The sequence below is a fragment of the Oryctolagus cuniculus genome, chromosome 2 (genome assembly GCF_964237555.1).
Source record: "Oryctolagus cuniculus chromosome 2, mOryCun1.1, whole genome shotgun sequence".
Classification (NCBI taxonomy): Eukaryota; Metazoa; Chordata; class Mammalia; order Lagomorpha; family Leporidae; genus Oryctolagus; species Oryctolagus cuniculus.
The window spans coordinates 132,483,378-132,509,004 of NC_091433.1; the positions used below are offsets into that span (position 1 = coordinate 132,483,378).

The following is a 25,627-nucleotide window of genomic DNA, read 5'->3' on the forward strand; positions in this document are numbered from 1 at the left end:
TTCCAGGTGAGCGTAGGTTCTACCCTCCACCCTCTTGCAATTCTCCGCCGTCTGCAAGAAGAAACTACAACTCCCATCAGACAACGCGAGCCAAGGTGGGCGGGCACTTGCCGCGCGTGGGAGGCTCTGACCAATAACGACTGTCGTTACAGAGAACACTTTGGCCGTGTTTGTAAAAGGCCGCGGCAGGCGAAGAGAGAAGAGGTGAGGGCGGTCATCAGCGAGGGGCCCCGGGGCCCGCGGGGGGGCGCAGGGCAGGTAAGGGGGCCGCGATGAGAGAGAACTGGGGCGGCGGCGGGACAGGGGTGTAGATCTGGGAATCCCGGAGGAGAGCGTTTCTAAGGAGCAGGGTGCAGGCAGGGTGATGCTTCTTCTTGGGCCTACGGAAGACCGGAAGTGAACGGCCGCTCGGGGAGGATGCCGGGAAGCAGGTCCCGCTGTGTCTCCCGGCGAGTGGGTCCCGGAAGCCTTGCGGGCGGTGCGCGTCGCGGTGGCCTGACGCGCTCGACGCCTGCCTCGGGGGTTCGGCGGCCTTTCTCCGCTCCTCCGAGGCGGCGCAGAGTTAGTGTGCCCCTGCTTCTTGTGTGTCGACAGGGAATCCAGCAGATTCCAAACTCGAAGTTAGACACCTGCTGGCTCTGACACTTTTGTCGAATCTGAGCAGGTTTCACCCCCTCCCTAAGTGGGTAAAACAGTGTCTTCTTCCCAGGGTGGCGTGAGTGATTCACGAGGAACTGCGTAGGAAGGGCTTACTTAGCACGGAGTGCCGTGGTGTATTCGTGGTGGTCGGCTCTCCTCGCCCGGGTGCGCCTCGCCAGCATTAGTCAGCCTCCCCGGAACGATAACGGTCCCCCGTCAAACGGGCTGGATGAAAAGCCACCGCCGCAGGGAGCCGTCCTGGGTCAGCTCGGCCACCACCAGGCGCTCTGCGCCCTCTCGCTCAGGTTTCCAGTAGGAGAGTTCTTTCCGAGTGGCATTGTTTCTGTCTGCCTTCACTGTCGCCCCCTAACAAGGGATGCTGGTCCATCAAGTTCAAATAGAACGACGCAGCGGTGCCCAAGCCTCTCGCCCGCCGCATTCCGTGTGTGCGTCCCGCCCGCTCGCGCTCTCTTTCTCTTTAACACCGAGAATAGCATGTTTACACAGAGTACTACGTCTGCTCCAGTTGCACAGTATTTCTTGACACTCGTTCCCTAGCAATCCACAGATAGACCTGTTTTTTACAACTTTATAATCTGTTGTGTGGTGACGGTATAACTTGTGTAGTCAGTTCTCTCCTGATGAGTTGTTAGGCAGTTTCTCTTCTTGTGCATTTATGGATAACTCTTTTGAGAGAGGTCTTCCATCCACTGGTTCACCATCTGACAGGAGCTGGACAGATGCAGAGCAAGGAGTCAGGAGCTTCTTCCAGATCTCCTGCGTGGGTGCAGGGGCCCAAGCACTTGGGCCATGTTCCACTGCTTTTCCCAAGCCATCACAGAGAGCTGGATCAGAAGCTGAGCAGCTGGGACTGGAACCGTCCCCCATATGAGATGCCTTTGCTGTAGGTGGCGGCTTTACCTGCCATGCCATAGCTCTGGCCCCTATGAACAGCTTTTTGTTTTGTTTTGTTTTTAATTAATTGTGTAGACCATTTTTTTTAAAGATTTATTTTATTTATTTGAAAGAGTTACACAGAGAGAGGAAAGGCAGAGAGAGAGAGAGAGGTCTTCCATCCGATGGCCGGAGCTGCACTGACCAGAAGCCAGGAGCCAGGAGCTTCCTCCGGGTCTCCCTCGCGGGTGCAGGGGCCCAATGACTTAGGCCATATTCTACTGCTTTCCCAGGCCTCAGCAGAGAGCTAGATCGGAAGAAGAGCAGCCAGGTCTCAAACCGGCACCCATATGGGATGCCGGCGCTTCAGGCCAGAGCATCAGCCTGCTGGGCCACAGCGCTGGCTGGACATCTTTTAAAGTCAGTGTCCCTGTAGGTACCAGGAGCACGTGGGAAGCTGTAACTCAGGAACTCTGAGAACTGAGATGGGCAGGACAAAGGATGTGCTTTATTTACATTTATTTACATTCCTTCAGAGAGGGTACCAGCGACAATATGGAGTGCCTCTTCCTGCACTTGTAAGTTTCAGTTTGTTACTTGCCAAAGTGGTATCTTGTTTTAATTTGCTTCTTGCTTATTGTAAGGTTAAATAACTCTCTCTTCAGGTCATTTATCCATTTTTCTGAAAGATTTGTGGTGTTTTTTTTTTTCTGTTGATTTCTGGAGACTTTTATTTCGGGAAATAAGCCCTTTGGCATTTGGATTTCAGAGGTTTTTTTTGCTCTTTTTAAAAATAACGTCTTTAGGGACGGGCATTGTGGCATATTGGGTTAGGCCTCCGCCTGCCACACAGCAGTGCTCCCGGTTTAAGTCCTGGCTGCTCTACTTCCAATTCAGCTCCCTGCTAATGTTCCTCGGAAAGCAGCAGAACGTGGCCCAAGTGCTCGGCACCTGCACCCATGTGGGAGACCCCATAAGAAGCTCCAGGCTCCTGGGCTCCTGCCTTCGGCATGGCACAACCCAGCCATTGCAGCCGTCTGGGGAGTGAACTAACGAATGGGCAGAATCTCTCTCTCTGTCTCCCTCTGTAACTCTGCCTTTCAAATAAATTTAAAAATAATAAAATAATAAAAAACTTGGGCCATCCTTGACTTTTAAAAAAATCTTTGTTGAATATTATTCAAATCACAAAAAATTCACACTCTTTTAAAAAGATTTATTTATTTACTTGAAAGGCAAAGTGACAGAGAGAGGAAAAGAGTGAGATCTTCCATCCACTAGTTCACTCTCCAAAAGCTGCTGTAGCCACGGCTGGGCCAGGCTGAAGCCAGAAACCAGGAGCTCCATCCCATCTCCCACATGAGTGGCACACGCCTGAGTACTTGATCCATCATCGGCTGTTTCCCTGTCACATGAGCAAGCAGATGGATGGCAAGCAGAGCAGTCAGGACCCCAGATGGCTGCAGTGTCCAGGGCTGGGCCAGAACAAAGCCAGGAGCCAGGACGTTCATCTGAGTTTCTCACATGGATGCAGGGACCCAAGCCCTTGGGCCATCTTCACTGCTTTCCCAGGTGAATTAACAAGAAGCTGGATCGGAAGTGGAGCAGCTGGGACTTGAATTGGCACCCAAATGGAATGCTAGCATTGCAGCAGTGGCTTGATCTGCTGTGCCACATGCCATCCCCCTCCCACCCTCTTTTAAAGATGTATTTATTTTTTGAAAGGCAGAGAGAGAGAGAGAGTGTTCTTCCATCCACTGGTTCACTCCCCAAATGACCACAATAGCCAGTGCTGGGCCAGGCCAAAGCCAGGATCCTGGAACTCCATCCAGACCTCCAGCGTGGGTGGCAGGGATCCAGGCACTCAGGCTGTCTTCCGCTGGTTTCCCAGGCACGTGAGCAGGGAGCTAGATGGGAAGTATAGCAGCCAGGACTCGAACCAGCACTCATATGGGATGCTGGTGCCTCAGGTGGCAGTTTAACCTGCTCCTCTGCAAAACCAGCCCCAGCTGTGAAAGCATTTTATTTTTAGAAAGTATTATGTCACGGCCGGCGCCGTGGCTTACTAAGCTAATCCTCCGCCTGCGGCGCCAGCACCTCGGGTTCTAGTCCTGGTTGGGGCACCGGGTTCTGTCCCAGTTGCTTCTCTTCCAGTCCAGCTCTCTGCTGTAGCCTGGAAAGGCAGTAGAGGATGGCCCAAGTGCTTGGGCCCCTGCACCCACATGGGAGACCAGGAGGAAGCACCTGGCTCCTGGCTTCGGATCAGTGCAGCTGCGATCGGTGCAGCGCACTGTCACACTGTCCGTAGCGGCCATTTTGGGGGTGAACCAACGGAAGGAAGACCTTTCTCTCTGTCTCTCTCTATCACTGTCTAACTCTGCCTGTCAGAAAAAAAAAAAAAAAGTATTATGTCATATAGATATACCATAAGTCATTTAACTAATTCCTTCTTGAGGGATCTTATGTAATTTCTAGTGTTTTGCTGTTAGGAAAATGCTTCCATGATTAACTTTGTGTTTCACACATGTGGGAATCTACATATAAGATAAATTCATATTAGTGAAATTGCTGGGTCAAAAGGAATATACAGAGGAAATATCACTGAAGTCCAAATTTAGGACATTTTATCATATAAATGACTCTTCAATATTGTTCATTATTGCCAAGATTATGAAAAACGGAAAAACCAGAAACTCACCAAGGGAATGAGATCAAAGAGACAGGATGATTACTTGTTCTGTGGCTGAGAATAGCAAGGAACTCTCCTGAGCTCACAGCTTATTGTGAAAACAGTTACCTGTCCCACCCGTAGCTGGCCAGAAGGAAGGAGGATTGTAAATGAGGCCTTTTGATGGTTTTTGTCCCCGCCTGGTAACTGAATGCCAATCTGATTGTCAAGTTTTGGTTTTTTTTTCCTTCAAATTTATGCTTAAAAAGCCGACTACCACCAGTCCCTTTGGGTTTTGCTCTTTTGGAAGCCTCCCTCCACGCTGCTCTGGCTGGAAGTCCTTGATTCTAATACTTTTAAGTCTCTAAATAAATAATGTTATCTGGTATCTTAAATTGGATCTTGGAACAGAAAAAAGGGCAAAATCAGAAATTTTGTTAATGATAATATGCTAGTGTTGGGTTCCTATTTTTGACAAATGTCCTGTGATAAAATAGGATGTTAACATCAGGGGAAACTAAGTAAAGAGAGGCTGGGGACTCTGTTCTATCTGCAGCTTCTATGAAAATCTAGAATTATTCTAAAATAAAAAGCTTACTCTTTTCTTCTCCTTCTCCTTCCTTTCCTTCTTCTTCATTTGAAAGAGGCGGAGTTACAGACAGAGAGGGAGAGACAGAGAGAAAAGTCTTCCATCTGCTGGTTCATTCCCCAAATGGCTGCAATGGCTGGAGCCAGGAGCTTCTTCTGGGTCTCCCACATGGGTGCTGGGGCCCAAGGACTTGGGCTATCTTCCGCTGCTTTCCCAGGCCATTAGCAGAGATCTGAATCAGAAGAGGAGTAGCTGGGGCACAAACCAGCACCCATATGGGATGCTGGTGCTGCAGGCAGCAGCTTAGCCCACTACACCACAGTGCCAGCCCCAAAGCTTATTCTTTTTAAAAATAATTAATCCAAGAAGGAGAGAGAGAGAGAGAGAGAGAGAGAGCTCTCATCCATTAGTCCATTGACCAGACACTAGACACTAGGGATGGCTAGGGCTGGGCCAAAGGTGGAGCCAGGATTTAGGAACTAGGAACCTAATCCAGGTCTCCCGTGTGGGTGGCAGGAACTGAACCACTTGAGCTGTCTGCACTTCCTCCCAGGATTCATGTTAGTGAGAAGCAGGAGGCGGAAGCCAGAGCTGGAACTGAAGCCTGGGCATTCCAGTGTGGGTCATGGGCATTTGAACAGCTAGGCCAAATGTCTGCCCCAAAAGTTTACTCTTTTAAAGAAAGGTTATTAGTGGAAAAAACTGGTAACTCCAAATAAAGCCTGCAATAGAGTTTATGGCATACCACTAGGAAAACCTTATTTATGACAAATATCCCATGAGATGTTAACATTTGGGGAAAAGTATACAGGCGTTCTCTGTACTATCTTTGTAACTTTTCTATAAATCTAAAATTAATCAAAATTGAAAGTTTTTATCAAAAAATGCAGTTATAATTTTGAAAGTTACCAACAAATTACCCCCTACAGGACATAATACAAAAAGTGGTCGTGAGCAAAGATGAAAGAGTAGGATTCTCATGCTGATGCTAAAGCTATAGTGTTTCTTTTTTGAAGAGTTTTCTTTCTTTTTTTTTAAGATTTATTTATCTATTCGAAAGTCAGAGTTACACAGAGAGAGGAGAGGCAGAGAGGGAGAGAGAGAGAGAGAGAGAAAGAGAGAGAAAGAGGTCTTCCATCCGATGGTTCACTCCCCAATTGGCTGCAACGGCCAGAGCTGGGCTGACCAGGAGCCAGGAGCTTCTTCCGGGTCTCCCACGTGGGTGCAGGGGCCCAAGGACTTGGGCCGTCTTCTACTGCTTTCCCAGGCCACAGCAGAGAACTGGATTGGAAGTGGAGCAGCTGGGATACGAACCTGCGCCCGTATGGGATGCCGGCGCTTCAGGCCAGGGCGTTAACCTGCTGCGCCACAACATCGGCTCCTGAAGAGTTTTCTTTTTAAATATGTATTTATGCGACTGATTTGTGGCACAGTGGATTAAGCTGTTGCTTGAGACCCCAGCATCCCATTGGAGTGCTGGTTCGAGTCCCAGCTGTTCAGTTTCTGATCTAGCTCCAGCTAATGCTCCTGGGAAAGCAGTGGATGGGCAGCTTCCAAGCCCCCAGGGAAGGGCTACAGCGGCAGGAGAGGTAGTTGTGGTAGGGTGAGTGCAGGCTGGGACCCCATGATCATCATCTTGGTGGTATAGACCATGATAGGCTCCTAAATAGTGCTGTGTCTGCTGTTCCTGTTTAGGACCTGGGCTCAGTTCTCATCAAAGCAGTCTTGAAGAGGGCCACTGTGGCTCCTGAGGTCATAGTTGGACATGTTTGGGCAGCAGGATGTGGGCAGAACCCACAGCCTATTGTGGGTGCAAGAATTCCCTACTCTGTCCTAGCCTGGAACTGCCAAATGGTCTGTGGGTCAGACCTAAAAACTGATGCCTTGCAGCCCAGCCAGTAGGGGTAGGAGACTCCAGCATTGCGGTTACCAGAGGTGTGGATAGTGTGAGCAAGGCTCCTCACTTGCTTCCTTTGGGCACAGGAGTCCAGGTTGGTAAGACGCATACCATGTGCCAGCCTCACCAATGCTTTTAACAACTATCACATGGGATTACAGCTGAAAATGTAGCCAAACAATGGCAAGAAATCAGGACAAGGTTGCAGTCCCAGAACGGGACAGAGAGAGCACAGAAAGCCGGCCATTTGGACAGATTTTACCAATTGTTGTGTCTTCGAGAAAAGGACTTATTGAAGTTAAAACGGATGAGTTTCCTCACCACAGGAGCAACACAGAGGCCCTGTCCAAACTAGGGCCTTTCTTATAAACGGAACGGATCAGTCACGCCAGCCAATGCTGCAGGAATAATGATGGTGCTGCCGCCGGGGTTCTTGTGAAGTCAGAAGCTGGCGACTGTGGGCTTAGACGTCTAGTACGGATAGTTTCCTGGTCACACACAGTTGTGGAGCTTTCCATTGTGGGAACAGGACCAATTCCAGCAATAAAACAGCTGTTACAAAAGCAGGCTGGTCACTGGAGGATGTTGACATGTTTGAGATCCATGAAGCCCTTGCAACTATGTCTGCTGCAATAGCTAAAGGACTTGGCTTCAACCCAGAGAAGGTCAGCTTTCAAGGAGGGTCATGGCCTCCAGAGACCATGTCATCCTCCTGGAGCACCTGGTTGTCACATTCTGGTTATCCAGTTACAGACATTGGAGAGAACCAGTGGACCTCATGGCATTGTGGCCCAGTGTGTCAGGAATGGAGTGGGAATAGCAATGTGTGTTCAGAGAGGGTGAGGTCTTAAGAATTAATCAAGCCGGCGCTGCGGCTCACTAGGCTAATCCTCTGCCTTGAGGCGCCGGCACACCGGGTTCTAGTCCCGGTCGTGGCGCCAGATTCTGTCCTGGTTGCCCCTCTTCCAGGCCAGCTCTCTGCTGTGGCCAGGGAGTGCAGTGGAGGATGGCCCAAGTGCTTGGGCCCTGCACCCCATGGGAAACCAGGGCTCCTGCCATCGGATCAGCACAGTGCACCGGCCACAGCGCGCCGGCCGCGGCAGCCATTGGAGGGTGAACCAACGGCAAAAGGAAGACCTTTTTCTCTGTCTCTCTCTCTCACTGTCCACTCTGCCTGTCAAAAAAAAAAAAAAAAAAAAAAAAAAGGCCAGCGCCATGGCTCACTAGGCTAATCCTCTGCCTTGTGGCGCCGGCACACTGGGTTCTAGTCCCAGTCGGGGCGCCGGATTCTGTCCCGATTGCCCCTCTTCCAGGCCAGCTCTCTGCTGTGGCCAGGGAGTGCAGTGGAGGATGGCCCAAGTACTTGGGCCCTGCACCCCATGGGAGACCAGGATAAGTACCTGGCTCCTGCCATCGGATCAGCACGGTGCGCCGTGAACCAACGGCAAAAGGAAGACCTTTCTCTCTGTCTCTCTCTCTCTCTCACTATCCACTCTGCCTGTCAAAAAAAAAAATAATAATAATAATAAAAAAAAAAAAGAATTAATCAGGCCTCCACTATACTTGAGCCTCATTTCTTTGTAAACTAATAAGACCAAAGTGAGGATAGATACCGTTTTCTACTTCATAAGAACTCAAGTTAACAACTCGTTGTTTTTTAATATGTAATCTGAGGTATAAGACAATTCCATCTAATATTGTTATAAATAAAGGAGAAATCAAATCAATTTTAAAAAAGCAGTAGAGGATGGCCTTGGGCCCCTACTACCCACATGAGAAACCAGAGTGCTCCTGGGCTTTGGCCTGGCCCAGCATTGGCTATTGCAGCCATTCAGGAAGATCTCTCTGTCACTCTGCCTGTCAAATACATAAAAATAAAGTCCTTTTAAAAATTATTTATGGGGGGGGTGGGGCAGTGCTATAGCGCAGCGGGTTAAAGCCCTAAAGCGCCAGCATCCCGTACTGGCACTGGTTCTATTCCCAGCTGCGCCTCTTCCGATCCAGCTCTCTGCTATGGCCTGGAATAACAGAAGATGGCCCAAGTCTTTGGATCCCTGCACCTGTGTGGGAGACCAGGAAGAAGCTCCTGGCTCCTGGCTTTGGATTGGTGCAGCTCCAGCCATTGCGGCCATCTGGGGAGTGAACTAGCAGATGGAAGACCTCTCTCTCTGTCTCTACCTCTCTCTGTAACTCTGTCTTTCAAATGAATAAAATAAATTTTTAAAAAAAAAAATTTTTTTTTGAGAGCTGAAAGATAAAGAGCTGTTACCAGCCGGTCTACGTCCCAAGTGCATGCCTTATCCAGTGAGGCTGAAGTCAGGTTTTCCATGTGAGTGGCAGGAACCCAATCACTTAAGCCATCACTTAGGGTCTGACTTAACAGAGAGCTGGAGTCAGGAGCCAGAGCCTGGAGTGAATCCGAATACTCCAGTATGGGATGCAGGCATACTGACCAGCTTCTTAACTGTTGAGCCAAATGCCTGTCCTGCCATAGATCACCATGATCAACTGATAAACCAATTCCTTCCTTAATGAGCAGAAATATTTTTTCCACTTTAATATTTTAAATAATCAGCAACATAATTTTAGAAGTTAGTTTTTTGCTAAGTTTATATATATGTATATGTATGTGTGTATATACATATTTATACACACATATACACACACACACACATATATACGATGTAAGAAACACTGCATGTGGCTTTTTGTGAGTGGAAAAAGGTCCTGCAGCTCAGAGGGTTAGGGTTTTGATCATGGAGATAACTAGTGATAAAGAGCACACTAAATCCTCCCTGTTCTGACTTTGGAACACCATTCTAAGAACGTCTGGCTGAGTGAGAATCCTTACAAAACAAGGTCACTGAGCTGAGAAGAAAATGCTATATGAACAGGCTATGCCTCTAGCATAGTGGGTTTTAACTGGGGTGGTTTTGCCTCCAGAAGACATTTGGCATTATCTGGAGACACTTTTGTCTTTTTGTTGTTGTTAGAGATTTATTTATTTGAAAGTCAGAGTACAGAGGCGGGGAGGGGGGGGCGGGCGGCGGGGAGACAGAGATCTTCTATCCACTGGTTCAATCCCCAAATGTCTGCAGCGGCTAAGACTGGGCCAGGACAAAGCCAGGAGGTTCATCTGGTCTCCCACATGGGTGCAGGGGCCCAAGCACTTGGGCCATCTTCCACTGCTTTCCCAGGCCATTAGCAGAGAGCTGGATTGGAAATGGAGCAGCCAGAACTCGAACTAGCGCCCATATGGGATGGGGGCACTACAGATGGTGGTTTAACCTGCTGCCCCACAGGGTCAGCCCCACTTTTGTCTTTTTTACATGTGGGGGTAAGAGTACTGGCTGGCATCTAGTGGGTAGAAAGTAAGGATGTTGCTAAACATCCTAAAGCATGTAGGATAACCCTCACCACAAAGAGTAGTCCAGCCCTGAATGTCAGTAGTGCCGAGGTGGACAACTGCTATAGTTCTTACTTCACAAAGCTTTGTTAAGTGGATACTCACCAAATACTGCTGTTGGGGATTAGGTCGTAGCACCAGTGAAAGACGGATATTTTGAACTTCTTATTTGTGCTTTCCAATTTGTCAATCAGTAGACTACAGAAGATATGGAGGGAAAATATTTTATGAAGGCCATCCTTTGGGATAAGGGTCGGGGTGGGGGTAAGCAATGCTAGCAGCCTATTTAAAAGACACAAGCAGGGTGGGCCTTTGGGGCAGTAGTTAAGGTGCAACTTAGTATGCCCGTATCCCATATTGAAATGGCTGGGTTCGAGTCCCAGCTCTGCTTCTAATTCCAGCTTCCTGCTAATGTACAATTGTGGGAAGCAACAGATTCCTGCCACCATCTGGGAGATCCAGATTGAGTTCCGGGCTCCTTTGACCTGGCCCAGCTCCAGCTATTACAGGTAACTGGGTTGTGAACCCATAGATGGAAGAACTCTGTTTTTGTACCTCTGCCTTTCAAATATATAAACGTTAAAAACAAAAAAGATCACAAGCAGATTGCCTTTCGTAAAAAAAAATCATTGAAAATATTGGGGCTGGTGCTGTGGCGCAGCGGTGTTAAAGCCCTGGCCTGAAGCACCGGCATCCCATATAGGCGCCGGATCTAGTCCCGGCTGCTCCTCTTCTGATCCAGCTCTCTGCTATGGCCTGGGAAAGCAGTAGAAGATGGCCTAAGTCCTTGGGCCCCTGCACCCGTGTGGGAGACCTGGAAGAAGCTCCAGGCTCCTGGCTTCAGATCAGTGCAGCTCCGGTCGCTGCAGCCACCTGGGGAGTGAACCAGCGGATGGAAGACCTCTCTTTCTCTGTCTCTACCTCTCTCTGTAACTCTGTCTTTCAAATAAATAAAATAAATCTTTAAAAATCATTGAAAACATGACTTTAATTAGTAATGTGCATGCTGAATTGATGCCTGCAACTTACTTTGAAATGCATTGTATTAAGAGGGATTGATGGAAGGTGGGATGGATAGATATGTAACAAAGCAAATATCGTAAAATCTAGTGAGGATTCGTTTTCTGTATGTTTGGAATCTTTCATAAAATATTGGGTGTAAGTCACAAGTAGAGATTCACCCCCTTCTTAGAGTCTGTGGGTTGGTAGAAACTGCATTTTCTGACTGCTGGGCAACCTCAGACTTACCTCCTTTATTTTCAACTGTACAGCCATTGTTTGGCTTGAATGAAATACTAATGCTCTGACATTCAAATGAAATCATGTGAAAGCACTTGGAAAAGCATAAAGCATTCTAAAGGTATGATATGTTACAATTAGGAAGGGTAAATATTTGACCAACAATAATGCCAATGACTCTAGGTGTTCTTGACAACCCAGTGATGACATTAACATTGCTTTACCTTTTTGTGGTTTTAACTATAAAACACTTAACCATTACCATAAGAATTTGTCAAGTATTCCTCAAATAATTGTGAAAGATTTAGATTCTTATATCTGATTTCTAAGAGGCATGAATCATCCTATCTTTGTATGACTTTAATGGTTTTTCTTGTTTCCTTGTAGACGGCCAAGATTTCCATGTAGGGCAGTGGGAATCTGTGGAATACTGGGCAGGAGCTTTGCCATTGGCTGGTCAGGAAGGAGGTGGCAGAATGTCTGCATTGTTACACCATAGAGTTCAAACTTCAGAAGACTTTGGGTTATGCAGTGTCATTTACTCTGCAGGTGATTGTGCCTTTGCCTGTCCCGTCTGATCATCACAAACTAATGAAACACCTGTAGGTCCTATGAATGCAGGTTTTCCAGATGCCCTGGCAGCTGGCACAGGTAGGACTGGACTGGGTTTTACGGGGAATGATGAAAGGGAAAAAAAATAATCTTTCCTGTTCTCTAGTCTTTGCTAAAGTTAAACATCTCTGCATGTAAAAATTAGGTGAACTTAACTTCAGTTGTTATATAGGGTCAAACCTGGAAAAATGTTTTGGTGGTTACAGTGGGACTTTAAAAACTGTATAGAGAGGGGGGCTGGTGCTGTGGCATAGCCAGTAAAGCCGCCACCTGCAGTGCCGGCATCCCATTTGGGTGCCAGTTTGTATCCCAGCTGCTCCACTTCCGATCCAGGTCTCTGCAATGGCCTGGGAAGGCAGTAGAGGATGTCCCAAGTCCTTGGGCCCCTGCACCCACGTGGGAGACCCAGAGGAAGCTCCTGGCTTCTGGCTTTGGATCAGTGAAGCCATTGCAGCCATCTCAGGAGTCAATCAGTGGATGGAATACTCTCTGTCTCTGCCTCTCTGGAACTCTGCCTTTCAAATAAAATACATAAATCTTTTTTTTTTTTTTAAATATTGTATAGAGGGGCTAGTGTTTTGGTACAAGGGGTTAAGCCACTGCCTGCAAAGCTGGCATCCCATTCGATTCCAAGCTGCTCCACTTCCAATCCAGTTCCCCTGCTGATGCTCCTGGGAAAGCATTGGAAGATGGCTCAAGTCCTTGGGTGCCTGCACCCACATGGGAGACCCAGATGAAGCTCCTTGCTCCTGGCTTCAGTCTGGACCAACTCCAGCCTTTTTGACCATTTGGGGAATGAACCAGTGGATGGAATACCTCTCCCCTACCCCCACCCCCTCTACTCTTTTGTATCTCTGCCTCTCAAGTAAATAAAATATATCTTTAAAAAAAACCTGTACAGAGGAGTGGGCATTGTGGGTTAAGCTGCATGGAGGTTAAGCCGCACTTGGGGATGCCTGCATCCTAAGTTCGAGTGCTGGCTCAAGAGTGGCATCTCTGGTTCTGATTCAGCTTCCTGTTAATGTTTCCTGAGAGGCAGCAGATGAAGATGGCCCTAGCTGTTGGGGCATTTGGGGAGTAAACCAGCAGACGGAAGATAGCTTTCTTCATTATTCTCTCTTTTGCTCTGTCACTCTGCCTTTCAAATAGATGAAAACAAACATTTAAAAAATGCATAGAGACGTGTGAGTATTTAGTGCAGTGAGCAGCTTAGAACATCCACATCCCGTGTAAGGGTGCCCGGGTTCAGTCCCAGCTCCACTTCTGATTCCAGCTCCCTGCTAATGCATACACTGAGAGGCAGCGGTGACGGCTCAAAGATTTGGACTTTGGCCGCCCACGTGGGAGATTGAGTTCTGGGCTCCTGGGTTCAGCCTGGCTCTATATGGTTATTGTGAGCATTTGGAGAGTGAACCAGAAGATAGAATAACTGTCTTTGTTTCTCTCACTCTGTCTGCCCTTCAAATAAATAATAATAAAGATGTTATCTACCATTTTCAAATTGTACCATAAAACATTAATTTAGCCGGCGCCGTGGCTCACTAGGCTAATCCTCCGCCTAGTGGTGCCGGCACACCGGGTTCTAGTCCCAGATGGGGCGTCGGATTCTGTCCCGGTTGCCCCTCTTCCAGGCCAGCTCTCTGCTGTGGCCAGGGAGTGCAGTGGAGGATGGCCCAGGTGCTTGGGCCCTGCACCCCATGGGAGACCAGGAAAAGCACCTGGCTCCTGGCTCCTGCCATCGGATCAGCGCGGTGCACCGGCCGCAGCGCGCCGGCCGCGGCGGCCATTGGAGGGTGAACCAACGGCAAAGGAAGACCTTTCTCTCTGTCTCTCTCTCTCACTGTCCACTCTGCCTGTCAAAAAAAAAAATTAATTTAAAACCTCAAATAATAGTGATAGAAACTTTGCCTTCCATATCTCCATACATTTCTTTTTAATTTTTGTTTATTCATTTATGATTTTTATGAAAGGCAGACAGACAGAGATGGAAAAAGAGAGATCTCATCCATTGGAGAGAGATTCTAGGAAGCTGGCCTCAGATGTGGAGCTTGGACTTGAACTCAGAGGCTCCAATATGGGATGCAGGTGTTGCAAGCAGCATTTTAGCTCCTAGCTCAACCACCCATCCCAGTAGAAGCTTTCTTTAGATTTTACTTTCTGTACTAAATAATGTAGGTGATTTTAATTTTCTGTGTGTGTGTGTGTGTGTATGTGTGTGAATGTATACTCATGCGGATGTATTTACTGCCTTTTCTAGGGTCTGTGAAACATGGAGCCAAACTCACTGAGGACTAAAGTCCCAGCTTTCTTGTCTGACTTGGGGAAGGCCACATTGAGGGGAATTAGAAAGTGTCCCCGATGTGGCACATACAATGGAACTCGGGGGCTGAGCTGTAAGAACAAGACGTGTGGAACCATTTTCCGCTATGGGGCCCGGAAGCAACCTAGTGTTGAAGCTGTCAAAATCATCACAGGCTCCGATCTGCAAGTCTACTCTGTGCGGCAGAGAGACCGAGGCCCTGATTGCCGGTGCTTTGTGGAGCTCGGTGTTTCGGAGACGACGATCCAGACGGTGGATGGGACCATCATCACTCAGCTGAGCTCTGGCCGGTGTTATGTCCCCTCATGCCTCAAGGCTGCCGCCCAGGGTGTTGTGGAAAACCAGTGCCAGCACATTAAGCTGGCTGTGAACTGCCAGGCAGAGGCCACCCCTCTGACCCTGAAGAGCTCGGTTCTGAATGCGATGCAGGCCTCCCCGGAAACCAAACAGACCATCTGGCAGTTGGCCACAGCACCCACGGGCCCCCTGGTACAAAGGATCACTAAAAACATCTTGGTGGTGAAGTGCAAGGCAAGCCAGAAGCATAGTTTGGGGTATTTGCATACGTCTTTTGTGCAGAAAATTGGTACCAAAAGCTTGCCTGAGCGGCGCTTCTTCTGCTCCTGCCAGACTCTGAAAGCGAGCAAGTCGACCACCCCCAAGGATGAGGCAGCTCAGAGATGCATTCATTTCTTTGCCTGCATCTGTGCCTTTGCCAGTGATGAGACATTGGCTCAAGAATTCTCAGACTTCCTAAATTTTGACTCCAGCGGTAGGTGGTGTGATTGACACAATAACTCTGTTTTTCTCAAGTGGCAAATGCAAGGTTGCCACTGATGCTTTGGAGAGTGCCCTGGCCACCTTCAGAAGCAGCTGCTAGATGATTCAGATGGAAAGCGGTCCTTTGCATTACCCCAGTCAGCACACTTACAGAAAGGTTGTTTGGTTCCTTGGATAACTGGTTGAAATTAAGGATCAAGAGACTTGATATTTTTTTGTTGAGACAATGAACCTAAGCCAAGTGGGCCTCACTTTGATTTTTTTTTTTTTTTTTTCTCCTCCACAGATGCTCTGTGGAACATTTTTTGGTTCTTTGTTTAATACAAAGAACCAGAAAAAAATCCCTTTTATCCTGGCTTCTTTGCTTTGAACATAAGGAAGACTAATACCTTGCTCAAAAGATTTTTTTTTTTTTTTTTTTGGACAGGCAGAGTGGACAGTGAGAGAGAGAGACAGAGAGAAAGGTCTTCCTTTGCTGTTGGTTCACCCTCCAATGGCCGCCGCGGCCGGCGCACCGCGCTGATCCGATGGCAGAAGCCAGGTACCCATCCTGGTGTCCCATGGGGTGCAGGGCCCAAGTACTTGGGGCATCCTCCACTGCACTCCCGGGCCACAGCAGAGAGCTGGCCTGGAAGAGGGGCAACCGGAACAGAATCTGGCGCCCCATCTGGGACTAGAACCCGGTGTGCCGGCGCCGCAAGGCAGAGGATTAGCCTAGTGAGCCACGGCGCCGGCCCTCAAAAGATTTTTAAAAGTGTCTTCATCAAGTTTTTTTTGTTGTCATTGACAAACCTTTATCTTGTTAACACTTTATTTTCACTTCATACTGATCATTAATGATGATCTATGAACAAAAATACAAATTTTGGGTAGTTTTTTTTTTTATTTTTTGACAGGCAGAGTGGACAGTGAGAGAGAGAGACAGAGAGAAAGGTCTTCCTTTGCCGTTGGTTCACCCTCCAATGGCCACCGCGGCTGGCGTGCTGCGGCCGGTGCACCGCGCTGATCCGATGGCAGGAGCCAGGAGCCAGGTGCTTTTCCTGGTCTCCCATGGGGTGCAGGGCCCAAGCACCTGGGCCATCCTCCACTGCACTCCCTGGCCACAGCAGAGGGCTGGCCTGGAAGAGGGGCAACCGGGACAGAATCCGGCGCCCCGACCGGGACTAGAACCCGGTGTGCCGGCGCCGCAAGGCGGAGGATTAGCCTAGTGAGCCGCGGCGCCAGCCAGTTCTTTTTTTTTTTTTTTTAATTTGCCTCCAGTATGGCTTGGCTTTTTAAAAAAGATTTATTTATTTGAAAGGCAGAGTTACAGAGAGAAGGGAAGACAGAGAGAAGGAGATCTTCCATTTGCTGAGTCACTCCCTACATGACTGCAATGGCCGGGGCTGGTCCAGGATAAAACCAGGAAACTGGAACTCCATCCTGGTCTCCCACATGGGTAGCAGGGGCCCAAACACTTGGGCCATCTTCTGTTGCCTTCCCAGGCATGTTAGCAGGGAGCTGGAATGGAAGTGAAGCAGCCAGGACTTGAACCAGTACTCATAAGGGATGCCAGTGTCGAAGGCAGTAGCTTAACCCACTGTGCCACAACACCAGCCCTTAGATAGTTCTTTAAAGGAACTTTTTTTTTTTTTTTTTGACAGGCAGAGTGGACAGTGAGAGAGGGAGAGACAGAGAGAAAGGTCTTCCTTTGCCATTGGTTCACCCTCCAGTGGCCGCCGTGGCCAGCGCGCTGTGGCTAGTGCATTGCGCTGATCCAAAGCCAGGAGCCAGGTGCTTCTCCTGGTCTCCCATTGGGTGCAGGGCCCAAGTACTTGGGCCATCCTCCACTGCACTCCCGGGCCATAACAGAGGGCTGGCCTGGAAGAGGGGCAACCGGGACAGAATCTGGCGCCCCGACCGGGACTAGAACCCGGTGTGCCAGCGCCACAGGCGGAGGATTAGCCTATTGAGCCGCAACGCTAGCCACCAATGTATATATTTTAAAAGTTCCTTTAGAGGCCGGCGCCATGGCTCAATAGGCTAATCCTCCGCCTTGCGGCACTGGCACACCAGGTTCTAGTCCCGATCGGGGCGCCGGATTCTGTCCCGGTTGTTCCTCTTCCAGTCCAGCTCTCTGCTGTGGCCCGGGAGTGCAGTGGAGGATGGCCCAAGTGCTTGGGCCCTGCACCCACCTGGGAGGCCAGGAGGAAGCACCTGGCTCCTGGCTTTGGATCAGCATGGCGCGCCGGTGCGGCGGCCATTGGAGGGTGAACCAACGGCAAAAGAAGACCTTTCTCTCTGTCTCTTTCTCACTGTCCACTCTGCCTGTCAAAAAAAAAAAATTATATATATATATATATACACACACACACATTGGCAACTGTGTTGCTCAGCAGGTTAAACTACCAACTATGACACCAGTATCCCATATGAGTGCCAGTTAGATATGGGCTGCTCCACTTCTGATCCAGCTCTCTGCTAGTGTGCCTAGGAAAGCAGTGGAAGATGGCCCAAGTGCTTGGGCCCCTGCCACCCGTGTGGGAGACCCAAATGAAGTTCCTGGCTCCTGGCTTCAGCCCGGCCTAGCCCCTGCCATTGTGGCCATTTAGAGAGTGAGCCAGCAGATGGAAATGCTCGCTCTCTCTCTCTCCCCCTCTCCCTCTCTTTCTCCTTCTCTTTCTGTAATTCTGCCTTTAAAACAAATAAATCTTTTTTTATATATATTTTGTTTATTTGAATGACCAAGTAGCAGAGAGAGAGAGGTATCTTCCATTGGCTGGTTCATTCCCTAAATGGCTGCAATGGGCTGGGGCTGGGCCAGGCCGAAGCCAAGAGCCAGGAGCTTCACAAGGACTTGTGGCATCTTTCACTGTTTTCCCAGGTGTGTTAGCAAGAAGCTAAACAGGAAGCAAAGCAACCAGGCCTGGAATTGGCACCCATGTGGGGTTTCCAGCATCAAGACATAATGGCAGTCCCGGAACTAAATACTATTTTTTGAAAGATTTATTTGTTGGGCCGGCGCAGTGGCTCACTAGGCTAATCCTCCACCTTGTGCCGCCGGCACACCGGGTTCTAGTCCCGGTCGGGGCGCTGGATTCTGTCCCGGTTGCCCCTCTTCCAGGCCAGCTCTCTGCTGTGGCCAGGGAGTGCAGTGGAGGCTGGTCCAAGTCCTTGGGCCCTGCACCCCATGGGAGACCAGGAGAAACACCTGGCTCCTGCCGTCGGATCAGCGCGGTGCGGCGGCCATTGGAGGGTGAACCAACGGCAAAGGAAGACCTTTCTCTGTCTGTCTCTCTCACTGTCCACTCTGCCTGTCAAAAAAAAAAAAAAAAAAAAAAAGATTTATTTGTTTATTTGCAAGACAGAATGACAGGGAGAGACAGAAAGAAAGAAGTCTTCCATCTATTGGTTCTCTCCCAAAATGGCCTCAAGTGACCGGGACTGGGCCAGGCAGAAGCCTAGAGCTCCATCTGGGTCTCTCATATGGATGCAGGGGCCCAAGCACTTGGGCCATCTTCCACTGCTTTCCCATGTGCATTAGCAGGGAGCTGGATCAGAAGTGGAGCAGCCAGGACTTGAAGCATCACCCATATAGGATGCTGGCATTGCAGGCAGCAATTTAACCCATTCTACCACAGCCCTAGCCCCAGGAATTTATTTCTAAGCAGGCAAACACGTGATCATTTGTTTTCAGGATTTGGATTTTTATGAATTACTTTTTCTCTAGTAGGGGCCCATACTTAACTCTTAAAATATTAGTAGTATTAGTAATCAGTAGTACTTGTAATTCGGAAGTCTTTTCTCTTTTAGGTCTTAAAGAGATTATTGTACCCCAGTTAGGCTGCCATTCAGAATCAACTGTGTCTGCCTGTGAATCTACTGCTTCTAAGCCCAAGAAAAGGAAGAAGGATGAAGTATCTGGTGAGAGGCTGTTTAGTTGGTTTGTTTGGTGGTATTATCTTTAGAAATTGTTTTACTGAGTTTTATGTCTTTCACTGAATCTCAGCAATTCTAAGAAATCATTCTTGTTCTTATGGCTTTCTTCCAAAAAAAGTTTTTCTCCTCCACTGATGATTCCTTGTCAACTCAAGCTAAAAATTGGTTTTATTGATCAAAAGTAAGATCAGCCAGACTCCACTTTTATTATGTTTGTTCAACCCCAAAACATTCAGACTAATCTTAGATCTTAATCTACCTGATTATTTCATTATGAAGTTTTCATCTATAGAGGGTTTTATTTATTTATAATTTTTATTTATTTTCTTTTTTTTTAAGATTTTTTTTATTTCAAAGTCAGAGTGGACAAGGAGAGATGGAGAGAGAGGGAGAAAGATGTTCCATCCACTGGTTCACTCCCCAATGGCTCAACAGCCAGATCTGGGTGAGGCTGAAGCCAGGAGGCAGGAACTCCACCCTGGTCTCCCACATGGGTGGCAGGGACCTGTGTATTTTGGCCATCCTCCTCTGCCTTTCCCAGGTGCATTAGTGAGAAGCTGCATTGAAAGCGGAGTAGCCAAGACTCGAACTGAGACTCCAATATGGGCAGCTGGCATTGCAAACAGTGGCTTAATTCCTCCATCACAACACTGGTCCCAATTTTCATTTCATTTTATTTTTTTTAGTTTTAGGGATGTATTAATATGTTAGATTCTTAGGTTTACACCAAATGCATGGTAATTACTACAGCAGAATTCTTATCAATTCTCATGTTAATGTGATGTTAATATAAAGAGAACAGATTCAATGTAGTTCATAGATACAATTCTAAGAATATAATGATTGTTTTCATTTTGTTTGAAAGTCAGAGAGAAAGCAAAAAAGAGACAGAAGTCTTCCATCTGTTGGTTTACTCCTCAAATCCCTGCAGTAGCCAGGGCTTGGCCAGGCTGAAATCAGAAGTCTGGAGTTCCATCCTGTTCTCCCACGTGGGGACAGGGACCCAAGTATTTGAGTTATCACTTGCTGCCTCCCAGGGTTCTTATTAGCAGGGAGCTGAATCAGAGGTGGAAGAGTCAGGACTTTAACCAGGCACTCTTATACAGGATGCAGGTGTCCCACATGGTGGCTTAAATGTTGTGCCAAATGGCCACCCCATAGAGGGTTTTACAAAAAACAGTGTGACAATGGTTAGTTGTATTTTCCACACTAATGTAGGAGTATAGTTTGCAGTTTCAGCATGTGGAGATTGATAACATTTAGATACTCCTTGAGATGTAATGGGATACATCATCAACTGAAAATACTATAAGTTAAAAATGCATGTAATACTCTTAGCACCTCATAGCTCAGCCATGGGACACATTGTGGAGTATGGTTTTTTTTTTTTTTCTTTATGATCACATGGCTGATCAGGAGAGAGTATTAAAGCCCAGAAAAAAATCAAAATTCAAAATTTTAAGTATGATTTCCACTGAATGTGTATTGATTTTGCACCCTTATAAAATCCCAAAGTCATTGTTGAAAAAAAATTTCTTATGGCAAAAATAAAATGTTTTAATTCTAAAAAAAATCATTAAGTTGAACTATCATAAGTCGGGGACCATATGTACACACACACACACACACACACACAATTTTGAAATTTAAATATTTGGGGCTGGTGCTGTGGTGCAGCAGGTTAAGTGCTGCCTGCAACGCTGGCATCCCACATGGGTGATGGTTCATGTTTTAGCTGCTCCACTTCTGATCCAACTCCCTGCCAATGAGCCTGGAAAAGCATCAGAGGATGGCCCAAGTCCTTGGGCCCCTGTACCCACATAGGAGACCTGGGTGAAGCTCCTGGCTCCTGGCTTTGGCCTGGCCCAGCCCTGGTCATTGTGGCCATTTGAGGAGTAAACCAGCAGATGGAACACCTCCCTTTCTGTGTCTCTCCCTGTCTATCTCTGTAATCTGCCTTTCAAGTAAATAAATATTTAAAACATAAAAAATAAAATTCAAATATTTAATGCCAGTATCAGTTAAGGTCCCATATGTGTCAGTGTGGAAATGCCATGGTACTATACTACGTAAGTGTCCAGAAATCTATATTCTAAAAAAAGTGAAGATATTACCTGGCCCATTTTTATATATCAAACCCTGAACTCACTAGTAAACAGGGAAATGTGAACATTTAGAAATGCAAAATTAAAACAAGATACTTCTGCTACCAAATTACCAAATTTTTATGTGTTTGAAAGGCAGGGAGAGAGAGAGCTTTCATGCACTGTTTCACTCCCCAAATGCTCACACAGTCCAGGCTGAAGCAGACCAAAGCAGGAAGCCATGAGCTAATTTCTGTGTCTCCTATGTTGGTGGCAGGAGTCCAGCTCTCCGAGCTGTCACCTGATGCCTCCCATGGTGCTCATTAGTGGGAGCTGAAATGGGCAGCAGCCCTGGGGCTTCAGTGTGGGATGTGGCGTCTCAGGGAGGGCCTGTCCACACATTATCAAGGATTTAAAAATGCTGAGACTGCAGGCAAAGCTGGCAATCCAGGCTCTCATGGCCGGTGTAAAGTAAATTGCTTTAATCATGGGTAAATGAAGCTTGCAGTATCTGTTACTGGACCTTAAAATGGTCAGTGCACAGGAATCTTGGTGCCGGGAAGTTGAAGTAAAATGGAGAAACAAAGTGGCATGGTCATTGCTGTGCTTTGGAGAAGCCCTCAGGTGGCAGTATCAGGTAGAGATTGTTGTTAAATGTTTACTTGTTGATCTTTTTCCAGGAAAATTCAAAATTCTGAAAAGGAACAAAGTTTTTATCCTTTCATTCAGTAGTCCCACTTACAAATAATCTTTTTAAAGGAAATAATCTTGGTATAGGAAAATAATTTTGTCCAGAGATGTTTATTTTATGATTATTTATAATATTGAAAACTTAGAAACAATTAGTGATAGTTAAATGAACCATGGTAAAGCCACTTTACCACTGAATATCAGGCAGCCATTGAAAATGGTTGTAGGGCCGGCACCGCGGCTCAGTAGGCTAATCCTCCGCCTGCGGAGGTTCTAGTCCTGGTCGGGGCGCCGGATTCTGTCCCGGTTGCCCCTCTTCCAGGCCAGCTCTCTGCTGTGGCCAGGGAGTGCAGTGGAGGATGGCCCAAGTGCTTGGGCCCTGCATCCCATGGGAGATCAGGAGGAAGCACCTGGCTCCTGCCTTCGGATCAGCGCGGTGCGCTGGCCGCAGTGGCCATTGGAGGGTGAACCAACGGCAAAGGAAGACCTTTCTCTCTGTCTCTCTCTCTCTCTCTCATTGTCCACTCTGCCTGTCAAAAAAAAATTGGTTGTAGGGACTGGTGCTGTTGCATAGTGGGTTAAGCAGCTGCCTGCAGTGCCTGCATCCTATATGGGTGCTAGTTTGAGTCCTGGCTTCTCCACTTCCAATCCAGCTCCCTGCTAATGTGCCTGGGAAAGCAGTGGAAGATGGCCCAAGTGCTTGAGCCCTTGTACCCACATGGGGGACCCAGGTGAAGCTCCTGGCTCCTGGCTTCAGATTGGCCCAGCTCCAGCCATCACAGCCATCTGGGGAATGAACCAGCAGATGGAAGATCTCCCCCCACCCCTTCCTCTCCCTGCCTCTACTTCTCCTTCTCTGTAACTCTGCCTTTCAAGTAAATAAATAAATCTTTTTTTTTTTTTTTTTAATAATGATTGTAAAGAATTTGGGGGTTGTGGTATAGCAGGTTAAACTGCCATCTGCAGGCCGGCGCCGCGGCTCACTAGGCTAATCCTCCGCCTAGCGGCGCCGGCACACCGGGTTCTAGTCCCGGTCGGGGCGCCGGATTCTGTCCCGGTTGCCCCTCTTCCAGGCCAGCTCTCTACTGTGGCCAGGGAGTGCAGTGGAGGATGGCCCAGGTGCTTGGAGGGTGAACCAACGGCAAAGGAAGACCTTTCTCTCTGTCTCTCTCTCTCTCACTGTCCACTCTGCCTGTAAAAAAAAAAAAAAAAAAAAAAAAAAAAAAAAAAAAAAACTGCCATCTGCAGTGCTGGTATCCCATATGAGTGCAGGTTTGAGGCCTAGCTGCTCTACTTCCAGTCTAGCTCCTTGTTAATGGCCTGGGAAAGCAGTGGAAGATGGCCCAAGTGCTTGGACCCCTGTACCCATGTAGGAGACCCAGATAAAGCTTCTGGCTTTGGCCTGGCCTGGCCCCAGGATATTACCATCGTTTGGGGAGTGAACCAGCAGGTGGGAAGATGCTTTCTCTCCATCTCTCTCTCTCTCTCTCTCTCTCTCTCTCTCTGCCTCTAAAATTTTCAAAACAAAATACAGGAATTTCAGATAAATAATGAATAAATTTTTAGTGTAAGTATCTCCCATGCAATATTTGGAACATACTTAACTAAAAATTATTTTTCTGAAATTCAAACTAATTTTTCCACTACATTTGGCAATATTTTTATGGTCACAGCTCCTTACAATTACAAAACTAGCAAAACAAACTAAAAAGTAGAGGACCACTCACCAGAAAACTAATCGGTTATTTGAGAAGTGGGAACAATGGGTGAATCTTTTCTTCTTTCTGTTTTGTAACTTCTAATTTCCATAATGAGCATAAAAAGTTTAAATTTTTATGTATAATGGCTAATGCAAATTTCTTCTAGAAACTATGAAGCCAACCTAGAAATTAGTAGGGAATATTTGTATATTTTAGACTCTTTAGAAATCAATATCAAATCAATTTGTATTTTGTAGGTACTTTATTAAACACTGTCATGATTTATGGTTTAGGCACACAGATGAACAGTTCACTATTGCCTCAAGATGCAGTGAGCAGTAACCTAAGAAAAAGTGGCCTGAAAAAGCCTGTGGTTGCTTCTTCACTAAAAAGGCAGGGTAAGTTCCCTTCCCTAGCATAGGCTACAGTGGTGGAAAGTCATCCTAAAAATCCAGAAGCAGTAGCAGTGTCGTCTGTTGTCCCTGAAAGGTGCTAACATAGACAATAGCAGGCGTGAACCTGAGGTCTTTCCTGTTTTACTAGTTTCAAATCATGCTCAAAATTCAATTGTGTGTGAAACCATAGAGTTGGAGAACAGATTGGTTGGTTGCCAGAGCTTGGAGAGGGTTTGGGAGGGAAGTAACAGCAGTGGTGAAAGGATAGTAGAGGGGAGCCTTGTCATGACTCCCTTGTTTCTTCAGTGTGGTTGTCATGTAAGTCTACACGTGTGGAAAAATTACATCCAACTCTATGCACACACACCACACATTGGGTGCATGTGAAACCACTGAAATCTGAATGAGGCCACTGGATTGTACTGTGTCATTTTTCTGATTGTGATGTTGTACTAGAGTTTTACAAAATGCTGCTTTTGGAGGAATCTGTGTAAAGAGCGTGCAAGTTCTGCATTTCTTACAATTTCACATGAATATACAATTCTCTAAAAAAATTTTAAACTATGCAAGAAAAGCCTTAGAGATTACTAAAAGCAAGAAAACCATGCAGAAAACAAACCAAAACAAATTGTGTCTTTAACTCAGCAGTGCCTCATATGTTTTAGCAATGGGTATTTGCAGGATGTTTTCCTCTTACTGCTTATTGCCCACATGTAGTTGAGTCAAAGCTGAAAGGAAAAATGTGTTTTTATAATTACAAAAAATTAATATTTATTGAGAAGGACAAGTATAGTTTATTTTCCAAAGTCAGTGAAGCTTGAAAACATACCTAAGAAGCAATAGCCTGGCTATTGTTCTGAATTTATGAGACAGAATGACTTAATTTGAACACAGTTTATGTTTATCACTTTTCTACTCAGAATACTTAAGCTTATACATTTTGGTAATCAATCTTTTCTTAACTCTCTATAAATTGTATAAAGAGTTTAGTCCAACATTGGCAGTATTGAAAACTTGTTTTGATATGGCCAGCCATGTAATGCAACTGGCTGGTTAAAAACTGGAATCATCCCTGCCCTTACATTCTGGTTTTGAAGATAAGACCAATATGTAATTATAGAATACAGGACTGAATACTAATTAACTTATTCATTAAGCACTTGTACTTTCTGGGTATAAATGTTTTTGGAAGGTCAGGAAATAAACAGATCAACTGTCAGAAGTTTTTTTTTTTAAAGATTATTTATTTATTTATTTGACAGGTAGAGTTACAGATAGTGAGAGAGAGAGAAAGGTCTTCCTTCCTTTGGTTCACTCCCCAAATGGCCACTACAGCCGGCGCTGCGCCGATCCAAAGCCAGGAGCCAGGTGCTTCCTCCGGGTCTCCATGCAGGTGCAGGGGCCCAAGCACCCGGGCCATCCTCCACTGCCTTCCAGGGCCACAGCAGAGAGCTGGACTGGAAGAGGAGCAACCGGGACTAGAAACCTGGTGCCCATATGGGATGCTGGCGCCACAGGCGGAGGATTAGCCTAGTGAGCCACAGTGCCAGGCCCAGGTAGAATATTTTTTTAAACCACTTGTCATCACTGCCTGTAGGGAAAAGAAGTAAGAAAGTATCCTCAATACAAATAAGCACATTTACCTATGATAATTTTAACTTTTTAAGATTTATTTATTTATTTGAAAGTCAGAGTTACAGAGAGAGAGAGAGAGGTCTTCCATCCGCTGGTTCACTCCCCAGTTGGCCGCAAGGTCGGAGCTGGGCCGATCTGAAGACAGGCTCCAGGAGCTTCCT

General features: G+C 47.0%; 1 protein-coding gene and 1 pseudogene across 21 annotated transcripts in view; both read left to right on the forward strand.

Annotated features, from left to right (window-relative positions):
• LOC100338304 (acetyl-CoA acetyltransferase, cytosolic pseudogene) overlaps nucleotides 1-9,699 on the forward strand; it is a 14,000-nt pseudogene extending 4,301 nt beyond the window's left edge.
• The window catches only part of C2H2orf42 (chromosome 2 C2orf42 homolog), a 45,595-nt gene continuing 20,081 nt past the window's right edge, over nucleotides 114-25,627 (forward strand). For 2 of the 21 annotated variants that reach the window (XM_051842805.2, XM_070068978.1), the window contains exons 1-5: nucleotides 131-258; nucleotides 11,882-11,983; nucleotides 14,202-15,036; nucleotides 18,837-18,947; nucleotides 23,730-23,834. In XM_051842805.2, the coding sequence (XP_051698765.1) occupies nucleotides 14,214-15,036; nucleotides 18,837-18,947; nucleotides 23,730-23,834 (1,039 nt within the window). In that variant the 5' untranslated portion in view covers nucleotides 131-258; nucleotides 11,882-11,983; nucleotides 14,202-14,213. Of the gene's footprint in view, nucleotides 259-1,866; nucleotides 2,112-10,494; nucleotides 10,603-11,719; nucleotides 11,984-14,201; nucleotides 15,037-18,836; nucleotides 18,948-23,729; nucleotides 23,835-25,627 lie in introns of those variants that run through there. The other 19 variants (XM_070068980.1, XM_070068984.1, XR_011386534.1 and 16 more) reach the window with 16 other exon arrangements.